This window comes from Pelecanus crispus, chromosome 10 (genome assembly GCF_030463565.1).
Source record: "Pelecanus crispus isolate bPelCri1 chromosome 10, bPelCri1.pri, whole genome shotgun sequence".
In the NCBI taxonomy this organism is placed as follows: Eukaryota; Metazoa; Chordata; class Aves; order Pelecaniformes; family Pelecanidae; genus Pelecanus; species Pelecanus crispus.
In genome coordinates, this window is record NC_134652.1 from 39519241 (window position 1) to 39535251 (window position 16011).

At 39.5% G+C, this 16011-nt stretch overlaps 1 protein-coding gene across 3 annotated transcripts in view; it reads right to left on the reverse strand.

The window, feature by feature from the left end:
• Positions 1-789: 789 nt before the first annotated feature.
• The window catches only part of PTEN (phosphatase and tensin homolog), a 49556-nt gene continuing 34334 nt past the window's right edge, over positions 790-16011 (reverse strand). For 2 of the 3 annotated variants that reach the window (XM_075717621.1, XM_075717620.1), the window contains 3 exons: positions 13670-13836; positions 5347-5571; positions 790-4354 (listed from right to left, as the gene is read on the reverse strand). In XM_075717621.1, coding sequence (XP_075573736.1) covers positions 4169-4354; positions 5347-5571; positions 13670-13836 — 578 coding nt within the window. In that variant the 3' untranslated portion in view covers positions 790-4168. The remainder of the gene's footprint in view (positions 4355-5346; positions 5572-13669; positions 13837-16011) is intronic. The other variant, XM_075717619.1, reaches the window with a different exon arrangement.

Consider the following 16011-nt stretch of genomic DNA (forward strand, 5'->3'; position numbering starts at 1 on the left):
CCCATTTTTTGGAGATGCTCAGCCAGATGTGATACAGGGCTGACATTAACACTAGTGGGAAGGAAGGAGGAATAACAAGTTACCCGAAGTAACCTAATTCAGCATCCCTGGGACACATGCGATGCAGAACAGCACCCTGGTTCCTCACCATCACTAGAAACGCAGAGGCTATCCACTGAGCTATCAGTCTTTCTTTCCTAGAGGCTCAAAGTGTAACCGTAACACAAAAGGAGAACGCCACGTATGTTTTAAGTAAAGTGCCATCTTAAAGTCTAGTCTAAAAATAGATGAGCAACAAGAATAGACGACATCCCAAACTACATACTCGATATGTGTTGAGCATGCTTTTTCCACTGGGGAAAAATGCATCTCATTGCCAATTTAAAACTACCTTAGGAAAAGACTTCTCAGGTTTGACTCTCATCTCATTTTGCTGGAGATGCACTGGTTGACATGAAAAATAAGGAAAGAGTTCTTTTACTTGGAGACTAAAAATGGTTTAGTGCCCCAGGAAAGTGCTCCTGCATCTCACTGCAACACCATCATGGTAAAGGGTTAGATGTCCCTGCACACAATCTGCACTTCCGGTACCTACACTTGTTTAAAGCTTCTGAACAGAAAAGGGTTTTAAGTTGCAGTTCTCTTAAAACCCCTTGGACACACAAGGAACATCCTTTGCTCTAATGATCATGCTCAAAATTTCATGGCTTACAAGCAAAATATTTTAGCTGACCATTTCCATACTCAAAATACTTCAATAAAACACCCAGACAGTGACAAGAATGAGACTTTAATCAGTTTTAAGTGGAGTTTTAACACTAAGAAATAAAGGGTTGTTAAACACAATAACAAACGGACATCTGATTTGTATGAGGCATTATCCTGTACATGTCATACTTGGTTTTTGTGTATTCTCAGTGCATAGCATTACACACAGAGCCACTGTTGCACAGCACAATAGTATTTGAAGAGGCTGAATCAAAGTAAGGCTGCTTAACAGACTGATTTTTTTTTTCTTTTAGTATCTATATATATATATGCTATATGAAAACAGACTGAAAATTTGAACTGGCAGAGAAAGGCAGCTCTGCCAAACACTGCAGTTGGAGCCCCTTTTAGTGCACAGTTCCACCCCATCCATCTGCATGCATGACACTTTCTAACAGTATTTAAAAGGTAAACGAGGCACTTTGTGGCAACCACAGGCATCGTTAACATATTGCACACATTCGTTATGACTAAACATGGAACTTGCACACTAGCATCTTTTTTTAAAAAATTTTTTTTTTTTTGAAAGCTGAAACATTTGATGCTGCATGTAAACTCCACTTCAGTTTACAATGTGTGCCACAGGAACGAATCCAGATGCTATTTGTACAACTGCCCTTTAATAGCTGTGGCAAATATTTTGAGTGGGGCTACCAATGACTAGGGGATGCTTCAGGGCCTAACAGTAAGCTCTTACCGAAGTGATGCCTTCAAGTAGTTTCAGACATGTAAGCTGTTGCACATCCAAAAAGGTTTAAGCATACAGTCCAGAAACTCAAGGAAAGATTACCTACAGAATGCAGTTCAAGCTAATTGTGAATACTGTCATAAATAAAGTTTTAATAAGGACTCAAAAACCTTTCAGTCATGGTAATTCTTGTCAACATCTATGGGGGTGGTAACTGAAATAAAGTATAGGAGAGTATGTATAATATATATTTATATATATATATAATATATATAATGCCATTTTTCCATTTCCAATGACTACACCATAAAATGTAAGCAAGGCTTCTCAAAGACATCGAAACATTCAAAAAAAAAAATCAAAACCCTCATTCCAACCTTCACATTCCAAAGGAAAAATAACAGTGCAAAAGCCCATCGCGTCATGATTTCCAATCCGGCCCTCAGCGTTACATACCGGAACCGCACCAATCCAATTTTTATCATCCAAAGTGGGACACGCAGCAGTGTCAATATCCAAATACTTTTAAAGCATGAACATTTTTGTTTATTAGCCAACACAACTTTCAACTGTTAAAAAACAGACAAGGTGAAACATGATTCGAAGGGTAAGAGTTAAACATCACGTCCCAAGGTAACCAGCTCCTGCTCGTCAATAACAGTGGGAATAATGAGCGCTGCAACCAGCAATCTTGATCCATTAAGCTATTAAAGTCTAATTAAACCTATAAGTCAGAAAATATTTATCAGCTTTGTTAGAAGTTAGAATCATGAATCTGATGAGCAAAATTGACCAGATACCAAAATAAAACAAAATAAAAAAACCCACAAAAGCACTTTATACCTTTGTTTACCAATAGTAATTACTGGAAGTCCTGCCTTGTCTCATTCAAATTCTCACCATTAATGCTGTTGTACAGGGCCCTTACAGATTCCATACACAGTTGTTATCTAGGCAAGAACACAGCTAATGAACTTCAATGTCAGCACCAATAAGTTAATTAAAGAAGGGGGGGGGGGGGGGGGATGTATTACATTCTAAAAAAAGTGTCAATTTGGGGACAGCTATTCATGGCATACTTTAGAGAGAACAATTTTGTCAGCTACTTCACATTTGTATGCAACAGTAGTTGTACTCTTAAGTCATCTGCAGTCTGGGCATACCAATTATATACCAAAAATGAATCTCAAGCCCTACTCCTGGCTATATCCCTCCAAATAATACAACACCGCCAGTTTAGAAATCTAATTTGTTGGGTGGGTTGTTTTTTTTTTTAAATAGCAAACAATACATTTGGGACAAGCTCTGGTTTTTAAAAGTACAAATCTTCATATACAGTGTTGAGAATTTACTGCAACACTGGTTTCCTCTATATCATGCCTAATGTCTGTTTTTAAAACATCGTAGGTACTGAGTATTCAAGTAAAATTCCCTAACAGTTAATGACATTTTTTTAAAAAAGTGTGCAAAACTGCAAAACTCACTGTAATAGAATGTGTAAGGTCAAAGGGGTGGAACGGCTGACAGAGGTTTGATTGAATAAATGCATCATAAATCCTCAAAACAAACACTAACCTGGAGAATCTCCAATCGAAATTTCCTGTGCACCATTACAAAATATTTTTATATTAATGAGAAAAAAGCTTGCAAGGCAGCACATGAAGTATTCACAGCAGGAATATGATTGAAAAACTAATAATATAAATGTAAGATGCTGACTGATGTATGCAGTAATAGCATCTGACTTTTAGCACTGGCCTTGATTACACAGGAGATGGAGCAGCCATTACAATTCAGGAAAAAAAACAACTAATAAATCATTGTCAAATTTTGTAACAATTTGTTTCAAGCTCGTATTTTAGTTGATAGCCTCCACATTTGTATGGTTAAGTCATTGTTGCTGTGTTTCCTTTCTGTGACCCCAATAATTTTTCTCCCTTCATTTGAGGGTCTTTAGGATGTTGTGAAGGTTCATTCCTGTACCCCTATACAGAATCACTCTCTCTAGCTGCCTTTTCTAGCACCATTACACTTAAAAAAATAAAATGCACAAACAACAAGCAGTGACAGCGGCGACTCTTCAATTGTCCAGGATGAATTACGGTAGCATGCTAAAGAAAGGTGCATGTAAATAGCCGGATATGGTACACAGGCCAAGCTCCAGCAGACTACATTCCTTTCTGAGCATTACTTTCCATCCCCCATACAAAATACATGCATTAGAATGTAGTAAAACCTTCTAGAAACATCTCTTAGCCAACTGCAGACTTTTCTGTTGCCACACAAGTGCAAAAAAAGGGGCAGGATGTGAACCTGTATATTTTCAAAACTTCGTTTGGTGACAGAACACAAAAGGAAAAATTCCTACGTATACACATTAGGTCTGTCTCCACTTTTATAAAACTGGAATAAAATGGGAAAGTGCCATGTTTATAGTTCCTAATTGAAGTTTTAATGTCCTTTTGACACAAAAAGGTATATACATATAAGAGCTACGTAACCTTTTTTTTTCCCAACTGGACAAGTGTCAAACCCTGTAGAGATTTATAGGGCAAAACAAGATTGGTCAGGAAAGAATTGTTCCTATCATTGGTAATCTGACACTATGTCCTTTTGCCATTTAAAAAGGTCCTTTTTTCAGTTTATTCAAGTTTGTCACTCTTCGTGGTTGTTTTTTTTTGTGTGTTTTTTTATCTCTGATAAAAAAAATATTCAGACTTTTGTAATCTGCGTATGTTGATCTTCATCAAAAGGTTCATTCTCTGGATCAGAGTCAGTGGTGTCAGAGTATCTATAATGATCAGGTTCATTGTCACTAACATCTGGCGTTACAGAAGTTGAACTGCTAGCCTCTGGATTTGATGGCTCTTCTACTGTTTTTGTGAAAAATAGCTTCACCTGGGAAAGGAAAAGACAACATTTAAAAAGGGAACCTGGACTTTAACCGAGCACAGGTAACAATGCAATTTTTAACAGCATGGCTCCTTTCACTGTACTGGATCACATCAGTGCTCCTCTCTCTACTCTGGAAAGAAGGAAAGAAACAAAGAGCTCTTCTGAGGTTAGCCAGCCTCTCCACTACCACCCCTGACAAAATAAGGAACTGGCAAGCAGGTTTTTCAAGCCCAGCTGAAGGAGCTCTGCATATCTGCACCAACCTCTGGTACTCTTGAGTTATAGCAGCAGGACATACCACTGCGGCAGGCCATGCCACACTAAGCTTTTTGACCGTCCTACCTTCTAGACCTCTGCGAGCACAAAAAGAGATAGCAGTAAGAGTGCGTAAGAATGAACAAAACACTCTATAACTGGTGACATGTGTGTGAAAAGTCTGATCCATGCAACACTCCAACAAGCAGCTATGACCATTACCTTCAAACAAGCACTGCTGGGGTGCAACTGACATTTTATGAGCAAGTTAAAAACCACTGAAGTTCTTAAAAATGCCTTTTTCATTTTTAAAAACAGTGCTGGAAATGTCTCATATTCCTCAAAGCTAAACTCACAGGTTAAGGTATTCCCGTGAAGTGGGCACCTCTGCAAATCAACTCAGCAATTACAGTGTAAAGGTCTGAGCTCATAGCAATGCAGCTGGTACAGGAAAGATGCTATCTGGGTCTCTGGGTCTCCTACTACTCATCTCTAATGGCTCTGATAAATACCTGAAATGACCTGAAGCCTTTACTCCCAGTCTCTCAACATCTATTGACTTCCCCAAAAGCAGATAAACTTACAAAGCTAGAAGCTTTGCTAAGTGGTAGCAATACTAATACATGAATTCAATTTCTACATCGACAGCAGTTTCAAATGGTCCCTCCATAAGGCAAGACAGACAAATCAAATAACATCATGCAGCTTTTCAGCTTTGTTTACACATAATATATACTGACCTTGAAGTTTGGAGAGAAATATCTGTTGGCTTTGTCTTTATTTGCTTTGTCTAGATCGTTTTTTGTTAACGTAAGGATTAAATATTCCTTATCATTATCTGAGCGCTCTGTACTGAAAATACCATCAAGTTCCTGATCTGCAACTAGACTTCCATTCTCTACTTTGTCTGAATTTTCATCCAGTCCTATGAAGAATGTATTTACCCAAAAGTGAAACATTTTGTCCTGGGGGAGGAAGAACACAAAGAACAAGCTTGCTTTAGTATTCACTAGTGGCACATTAATATCATCATAATATCATCAGCTAATATCATCAGCTGATCAAAACCAAACCGGTAATATCAGACAAAACTTGTTTGGACAACAGTACGTCATTGGTTACACTGCATGCAAAGACATTTTCACCAATTCTCCTAGGCAATATGCAAAACTGCATTAAATCAAACTCAATTTTAAGGAATTAAGCTGTCAGAAGTCACTCCTTATCCAAAGTTGGTTTTAAAACAATCTATCATACCTACAAAAAAAAGCAGATGACAATAAATTAAGCAAGAGTTAAACTTGGCATAAAACAAGGCATAAAGAGATTTTTTTTTTTTTGCTCATATCTCACCAAGCAGTAGCCAAACCCAACAGACAACCTGTGCGAACCAACTTAGGCGAGTAGTGTTTATCAACAAAGAACAACCTCCTCCATAGCTTCCCACATAACGGAACACTTTATTTTTACACAGAAATAGCGCTAATTGAGCAAAACCACCCTACAAATGCAGGACTCGTATCGGAGTGGATTAATTACTGCTTTACAGAGGTGGTTTCTACCAGTCAGATATTTGCTGACCAGTACTAAGAGGAAGTCTGACTCTGAAAGTGTCTGCTGTCATTCTACTCAACAGGAAGTTTTTAATGAGAAGATGAGGCATTGTGAGTTTAAGTATATTCAACTTAAGCCGAACTTGACAGATGACCATCAACAGCCAGAAAGGTACAAGTTAGATTATCCACTATAACAGTGCAAGACGTATACCTGTACAAGAGGCAAACTATAAATGTATCTGTGATTTTACAAAGTCACTGGAGAACTAGCTGGTATCAGCCAGTGTTTTACATGCTTATCATTATGACTAGCAGCGTCTATCTCCGTATGTGCTACTGAACAAGCAGCAATGTTTTGCTCTTGGCTAGTCAATCTCTGAAGATGATATGCCCAGGAACTTCACCTTTAAGCTCTCGGCTAAACAGCTCTGTAGGATGCACTGAATGCTCTTGTTTTAGTTCTCCATCACTTGCCATACTTTTGGCAGTCAAGAGTTGATGTTTTCAAGATCAACTAACATTAGCAGGTTGGTCCTGACAAGTACATTAAGCGCTTCAACTGAAACCGAGCTACATTTACTTCCTTTTTACAAATGAAACCTTCTATTTTATTCTTATTTGAGTTTTCAGGCAAAAGATCCAAAATGCAAATGGCCAGTCTTCCCACAATAGTCAGTATTTCTGCATTTCTGCTAAAGCTGCAGGGGTGACAAAAGCTAGCACACACCAGAATCTAACATTCCTTGATATTATACAGGACCAGAACACAAACCAACTCCTTCTGAGCTAATTTACACATTTTGGTTTACCAGAGAGATCTAATTCCAATTTCTTATGGGAAAATCCAGGTCCTGGCCCATCTTCCTAGCTATTCACCTCTGCTGGTAAGCAGGGGCCAAATCAGAGGTGGAACAGAAGTGGTTCCAGTGTGCATCATATGAGCGTGCCTCCCTGCTGAAGGTAATTTGGCACCAGCAAAATACCACATTTTCCTGGGCCAACGAGAAGAGCTGAACTACTATTTAACTTCTATTCTTCTTCCTCACAAATTAATAAAAACATGTGAGCACACAAATACTGGGAATTCAGAAGTGTCTGATGAAACAACTTCTACCTGCCTTCTCTACCAAAGGTCAGTAGACCCATTTTCAGTATTTTAGGTAAAGCATACAAAACCACTTCCAGCTTGCGTGCATTTCTAAGAGACCTAAGAGACCCCCAACCTGTAAGGAAGTGCAGCGGCAAAGACAAAAGTTAAATAATTCAGTCAGAAACACTTCCGGTTGTTAAGTTATCCACTTCAACGCTTGCCTCTCCAGTACCTTTGGGAATCAAGTTAATCTACCAAATTAACATGCTGTAATTAACAGTTGTCTTGAGAGACTAACATATGTTTGCCACTGCCACCAAGTCCCTTCAAACCATCACATCTATGAAGAAGCCTTGCCAGAGCCCATCCATACAAGGCAGCAGTCGGGAGGTTCTTGCCAGGCCCAAACTGTGCATACACTTAGCACCCTCTTCTTCACTAACACTACCTCAGAAAGAGTCTTAAAAATGCCTGCCCCAGGATCTGGAAGTAGAGGATGAACATCCTGGGCAAAAGGGTTTATTCTTCTGTAATGCTCAAACAACTCATCAGCCTGCCTGCTGATGTCTTATAAAGGAAGTGGCAGTAAGCAAAATCCCCATGAAGACATCTTCAGGGTAACCTGGTCCAGGCTTCTCCTATGCCCAGATGATGAGTCCCTCAAAGATACATAGTCCTCCAAGGGAATGGGATGGCTACTTCTGCTCAAACCAAAAGACCAGTTCAGGTCAAAACAGAAACAACCAATGGTATCAGCTTTCCAGCTACAGAACAGGAGGGATGTGGAGTCCAGGTGCCATCTGTAATAAACAGCAGGAAAAGGCAAGCCCGAGCTGATGTTTCTTCCAGCACACAACAGCTCTGTAAGCAGGTGGACATACCACCTGCAGTCTCACCACTGGTGACGAGGCCATCCTTCCAGCAAGGATTCGGAGAAGAAAGTGCATTTCCACACTATGATGACAGTTAAGGGAAATCCCACCTCTTGTAGCTGGGGTGATGGTACTACCATGTTTCATCCTTCAGGACCACAATGCAGAAGCACCAATGCATTTTGGTACTGGTCCTCAGTGCCACCCATGATACCTCCAGCGAGGTCCGCAGAGGGGAGGACAAAGCTGATGAACATGCCACAGCAGACAAATGGAAAATGGCTTACACCAATAGTGCTGAAGCAGCTTTGGAGGAAAGCAGTGCCAAAGCAAACAAGGCCACTGGATGTAAACCAACTGCCAGCAGAAGCAGAAGGCAGAGTCTTATCATGCCTCACCCTGAACTTCATCAGGTGGAACAGAATCAGGAATGATTTACTTGGCACTTAAGGGCCTGCCTGAACAAGCAACTGCGGGGACTCAGTTTTTACTGATAGAGTCTGGAGAAGACAAGACAGATGACAAACTTCTCACTAGACATCTTTTAATCTGTTTTCCTTGGGATAAATTTGCAGAGGTCTTCAGGGACTCAAACTAAACAACACAACTTGGCTGAGCTGGTCATTTATCCTTTTATCTCCCTCCAGCTTTTTAAAGCATCAAGTTATTTCCCTTCCTTTCCCACTACACTAATTTAATAAGCCTAATAAACTAAGTTAATGGGTACTGGAAGATGGCACGGCCACTCAAATTAAGGGAAGACTTGGTCATGTTTTTTGGAATTAGCTCTTAAGGTTGATAACTGTGTCACTGCTTTCACTGAAAAACAAAACTCATTATTCAAAGTTTGGATTCAGCCAGCTTCAGTTGAAGCGTCAAGCTACAAAATATTTCATGGGAGACAGCGAAGAAAGCTGATGTACTATGGGCCAAAGATAGGAATTTTAAAAATCAAGGCATGAACTGAATTTGGGCTTTATATAGCAAATCAGAATACCAGATCAAGTGCTCACAGGAACACAATTTAATGAATAGGCTTCTGAAAACAAGTATTAGCTAGAGGCTTTTTTGAATGTGTTTTGCTTCACTTCCAGTTACATCACAGGCATCTGCCTTAAAAAAAAAAAAAAAACCAACGAAAACACAACACATAGATGTACTTCTTCCCATAGCCAAATCTGTATCACAAAATCTACAGTGCAGTATCAGACACTTGAGTCAGAAGCTGATTTAATCACACCATTTTGACATACAATACTTATCCCTACCTTGTGCAGTTTTTCAGTTCTCAGACTGACAGAAAAATATACCTCACTCTAGAGCCGGTATCTGCCTCTAACTGCAGACTGAGATCCAAATCCGAGATCATTTAAACCATCAGCTAGGAGCTACTGTACCCTCCTGAGAGTTTAATTTTGCAGAGGCACTTATAATCACTTTGCAGCACCAGCTAAGGGTTTTGGAGATGCTATCCAGCAATCAGAAGATTGGAGATCATGTTTCAACCTGCTCCATGCTGGCCTCACAGCCTTCCTGTAGTCATGGCTGGTGGAACTTCTTGTACCATTTTCAGACCAACATTTAAAGTCTTCTGACATTTTCAGAGTTCATTCTTCAGTGTCTGCTAAACAGCAATTGCCCAAAGTCCTCTTGAACTGTGTAGCAGATCTTCTCATCTATACAGACCCAGGAGATGAAATGGCATACCCAACAGCTCAAACAATGCTGTCAGCCCTGCCTACACTAGAGCCTGGGTATAATACAGCAGTGCCTCTTACAAAAAAACCCACACCAACAGTTCCCTCTCATCTATAGGGGGAGGACTCCTGGAAAAGGTCTCCTTTACCCCCAGGCTCTGCAGGCAGGAAGATTCTGAGATCTTCTGTATTATTTTTAAACAAGACTCTCACTGAACCAAGTGATATAAGGATACTCTGAAATACTTCATCATGTCAACATCAATAACTGGAAGAAAAAGGTTTCACAGATACATGGAAGCAAACCTAGAGAGCCTACAGCAGCAGTCTGAGATGGAAGAATAGCCAAGCTACAAGTCGAGAAACAAAAACCTATGCTCAAAAAACCTACTGAAATTACTAACTTCTACGCATCAGAAATTCGTGACTCAAGCCTCAAGCCATTTTGTTCTCATATGAGCATGCATTTCATTCTTGAAAGGAAGTAGCTACATCATACTGAAGAAACGGTCCAAGAATAAACAACTTTATTAGACAAGAAAAGACCAAAAGTTGTGGACTTACTGATGCCAGGTGGCACAGATTATGGAAGAGCTGTAACAGGGTAACTTTTTCAAAGCAGTCACCCCCTCTTACCAACATCATCTCACCAGTGCCAATAATCCCCTGGCTGAGGTCAGCTCTCACTAGCCACTGAATTTGCTTAAATTAAGTTTTACCATTAAAAAAAAAACAGGACACTTGACTGCTTTAAATTTCATATTGACACTGCAACACTACGTGCTGAAAGTCACTTGGTCATTCAAGTTTGTTTTGTTTCATGCACAATAATTTTATCCAAAGAGAGCTTGATCTAAGTTGAGGAGGACCCTCCATACCAGACAGCTCTGCAGATAATGCAGAGGATTCTTCAGAGGGTTAAGAAATTTGAAAGCAAGTACAGGTGAGCAAATCCAAAGCACTTCAGCTGAGATCTTTGGTATCAAACACCAAACCAGACCCAGCAGGAGGACACAAAAGTTTCCTTTATCTCCAGAGACAAGACATAGCCACTTTCCAGTCTGAGACCCAGAATGGATCGAGAATTAAACTTTTAATTAATGTTGTTAGTTTTCTGACTAGGTTTCTTATGCAAAGTTAAAATGCAGGCTGGTAGATATGTGATGCCTTTAAGTGTGTGCAAGAAAACTTGTTTAGCAGCTACCTATAAACCTGCTAACAGAAAACCTTGGAAGAGCAAGAACCAGTGACGGGCAACAGACCTGTAATTCCAGCTTTCATAAACACACGTGAATAAACCAGAATCTCTGAAAGATAAGATCCTGTTACTCCTAATGATGCTGTTCCTCATTAATTAGGTGATCACTGCATAGAAGTGATCCTCTCCAAAATGCAACAGGTCTCCACAGTGGCAGGCCCTCTCTTTTGGGGTTTTGAGTAAACACTGTGTAGAGTCAGTTTATCTAGAAAAGGAATAGGCACACACATGAAACACCTGTACAGAGAAATGTGTTCAACTTTGTGCCAATGTAAGTTTTCTGCCACAAATATTCACCTTTTCCCTACTCCCATCTTAGTCACTTTACATAGTAAGTTGCCAAAAGGACTGTGTGGAAGGATCTCCTCTAGTGCCACAGCACATGTCAGAGATGAAATATTTCACTAATTCTCAATATGAAGACCTCAGCAGTGGTTTCATAAAACTAACATCCTTACATCCAAGAAGATCCATGGACCCAGTCCCAGATGCCCTCAATTCGTGTCTGCATTTACAGTAGAGCTAACAGAACTGTGTAACACCATATACCTACTTTCTTTTGCCCTCCATTCTTACACAAGTTTGAGGGCAATTAGACACTAGATTCAACAGATCTTCGAGCCAGATTATCAAGGTGGTTTCTTTACAAAAGACTTCCGCCTGGTGAAGGGACAGTTTCTCTCTCTCAGAAAAGCTTGCAGATGTGGAAAGAGCAGCTTTCACCATCTCAGCATTTCTTGGCCCAAGCAGTCCAAAAACACTGAGAAAAGGAGCATCTCTGCACTATCTGTAATGCACAGAACCTGAATAGTTAGGGTACTCGATAAGAATAGACAAAAAGAAAAAAAAAACCAACCAGCTACTCAGAAACTACAAAGAGATTCTTAAGAAATGAAACCATGGCTGATATGACACTCCGAAACGAAACTACAATATAGTAACACACTGCATTTTTACAGACAATTTTACACACTCTTGAAGACTGAATTTATACTACAGAAACTGTATGTGATAACGAGGAGCACTAGTTTATGCTGTCACTGGATCTCAGTGCTCTCTTATAAACAAATACAGGAGTTCATTCCTGGTGCTACAGAGCCAAGATCCAGCACCTGAGCCATGCACTGATATTTCAGGGGCTTACTCAGGGAGAGGCAGGGCAGCACAATGCTTCCTACAAAGTCCATTTGCAATTCACGTGTTACGGAAGATGGTAAAGAAATGACAAATTCACAGTTAAGGTAGGACAGAGACCGGATCAAACAGGACCTTGTCTCAGATGTTTGGGTTTTGTTTCATCTCCTCCCTGCATGCCTCATGTCTGGCCCACAGTACTTATCTGGGCGCTCCTTTACAAGTCCGTTCTCAAAACTGGCTCCTGTGCATTGCAGTTTTAAATGTCAATAATTTTAATGTTGACTTAAAGTGGAATTTCTACTTTTAAAATGCTTTGTTTTACAGTTCTCTGTACTGCATATAGCCACATTGACCAACTAAAACATCTCATTAAACAGGCACAAGAAGAAAATATTCCCTTTAAGAAACTGTTTATAAACTTATGCAGACATCAGCACATAGCAAACAACAGAACATGACATTTCCAGCTAATGAAATTACACCATTGAACTAGTTAACGAAGCCTTGTAACTGAACAAACCCACAAAATAGTGTGCATGTGTATTTACACAAGTATCTAGTAGGTACAACCTGCATGCACAGTTATAAGAGACTGTTATCACTTATGTTATCCACTGCAGTATTTTCTTATTTTCATGCTTTGCTTGTACACAGAATTCACTCAATGAATGCTCTTAAATTTTATAACATCCATTAAATAGTGAACAACTATTCGTAAAGAATTTTAAGTAGTAAATACAAAGGTAGCCTTTAATCAACATGATCTCATCCTCACCTTTCACTTTGGTAGATGCAAGCTAGAATTAATGCACCAGAATTAATGAAACTCAGTGACAAGGCATTCATCTTTAAGAACTCACTGACTTTGGTGTCAAAATAAGTTCTAGATTAATTTTTTCCACAACTGAAACACTGATAAAATTCTCAGTTCTGAGTGAATTCTCTAAACATTTAATGTCAAGGCACTGCAGCTGGGAACCAAGAGATGGCTGACTAGATTGCAGAGGTACTTTTTACAAAGTGCGTAGGAACTCAATTATCTCAGAAATTCAACCAAATTTGACAGAAATCAGCCAACAGCACACAGACAGGATCTTCTGTGCCTGTGCCTGCTCAGACCTTAGGAAAATTTAGTGAAGAAAACAGCTGGAGTTAACTTGCTCAGTATGCAAGTCTATTTTTAGAATGAGAATGTTTCTTCCTCAATTAGATTACTCACTACTACCCAAATGACTGCAATACATATCCAGTATAATTTTTATCCAACCTTTGTACTTAATCTTACCAACTCTCAAAATATCCAGCTTTCGTTTTGTGGTAGACTCTCTCCTTGGGAAAACTAGACATCAAAGAATTAAATACTGTGATTACACATCACTGAAGAATAACCAACATCCCAGCCCTGCATCAGGATTGGCTCAACAACATTTTCCAGAAAAGCGAGAAAACCAACCTTTTTCAACATCTTGTTCTGTTTGTGGAAAAATTCCACTTTGATATCACCGCATACTGGCAAAGGTTGAGGGAATTCAAAGTACATATACTTGTCTTCACGTCTTGAGGGTCCTGAAGGGGAGGTGAATATCTTTACCTTTAGCTGGTACACCACAAACTGAGGATCTGCATGGCAAAACAGAGTGTCTCTTTGTAAGAAATGCTTTAAAGTGTCAAAAAAGCACAATATTAGTATCAGAATCACAATCCTGAGCTATAGTATTTTCAAAGTTAAATAAGCACCTATTAAGAGTTAAGCACTGCAGGGCATCAAACTTTGCTAGAAGTTACTGGAAACAACCTAACATATTTCTGTCCTTTGTAGCCATACTCTCAGGCAACCATAGGGTTCCTGGAAAGTTGCTGTTTCTTTTTAATATCATAAGAAATAACTATATGAAGCAATAACTTCCTGACTTTTCCTTGCATATTGCCTCTAATCTCTATATTATATGGACCTAACTGAGGGGTTTTATTCTCTCTGATCTCTTCTTCAAATTGCAGAGGGGGTGGTCATGTCAGCACAAACTGATTTGTACTCTTACACAAACAGAACTGTTACACAAACAAAAACAAGGAAATTTAACATTAATATACAAGCCAGCCAGCACCAACAGACTATACAGACACAGACAGTTAAGTCTGTCCTGTAAATCACCATCACCAAAAAAAGTGCCTGCCATGGCATAACTTCCTAAATTAAATCTGCAGGGATAACAGCTGAAATGATGAGGGTCTTTTGGTGCAGCCTAAGCAGATTTTCTTTGGAAACTGCCAGACACCAGCATGAAAGCAAGAAATATTAAATGAAACTTATTCGAAGAAATCTTTCTGCATTTGCTCCTAACTTTTCTGTTAGTATCAGCTGCAGACTGCTCTCTGGACAATACACACCGAACCATACCCTGCCGTCGAGCATGTAGCCACCCTGAAACCACCCCTGCAGAGCTGTGGAAGTCCCTCCCGAGCATACCCAGGCTATCTTGCTGAACGGCCTAGCTATAAAACTGCTACTTATCTCCCCCAAATCCTCAGAGCCGTGAAACCCTGTCATCCCGTCATTTTGCCTGAGAGGCACGACTCTGCTCCGTCAGTGACTTTAAAACAGAAGGAAGATAACAAGGAAGTCAGATTTGAAGTTATCATGTGTTGGTAGAATTACTACCACCGCAATAGATAACATGACTAAAGTAACACAGACCATTGGTTTCACATTCTGAAAAATCACTGAAAACTCCACAGAAACGTAAAATATTGCAATACACAAAGATGCTGAAGTTGATAGTTACTCTATCTTTCTCAGATGCTTAGCAAATCTTTTGTTTATCCCGACATCCTACTGTGAAAACAGCATGCTAACAGCCTGGTAGGGACAAACAAGTTAACACTCACGCGAGCAATTCATACTTGTAGCTCGATTTCGCAAGTATAGCACAGTTTATCCAAAACATTAAATAAGTGGTAATTGCAGAAATCTGTAACCTCCACACCTCTACCCTGGAGGCAGAGGTTTTTTGGCAGAGGCTCCTCCCTTCCTCCTCCTCCTGTAAATACAGCCAGCCCGACAAGTTGCTCGATTGTTTCTTATGTGTGTAACATGTTCAGGTACTGTCTTACAACAATATTAACAGTGCAATTATAATCAAAGCCACAGGAGGCACTGGAATTAATTACACATTGCAGTAATCCCCATAGCAAAACCATTACAAAGACTTTTTCCACTAACAAAAAATTAACACGCAACACTAGGCAGTTACTGCCCTGTAACGCAGCCCACAGAAGGACAGAAGTCAATTCATATTTATACTTCAAAGTTCCAAGGAATCTGCTGTTCCTTACTAACACACTGTGTATCAGCAAACCAGATTAATCGTTTACAGGTGTATTAATACTCTGGAATAACCTTTTCTTTATACGGAGTCTTATAGAGTTAATTAGATATTTACCCAGTTGAACCGATTTTTTTTTTAAACGTCATGGGAAGAATGACATTGGTGCATTTGAAGCCAACACACCATTAAGCAAATGTTTTTCAGCAATTCATGTTTCCCAAGAGTTGCTACATTAAAAAAAAAAAGGCTTTTTATAAAAAAGTAAGGAGCAAATATCCAAATATATATATGGCATCATTTACCTTCAAACCATCAAATCCTTCCCAATTTAAAATTGTAATGAAACAACCACGCAAGTCCTTCACAGACCTCAACTTACTACACCTGGGAGGATGCTAGCAGATAGACCACACTAACCCAGCGCATTTTGGAATGTGAAGTGTTTAGGTATGATCTCCTCCATCAAGGT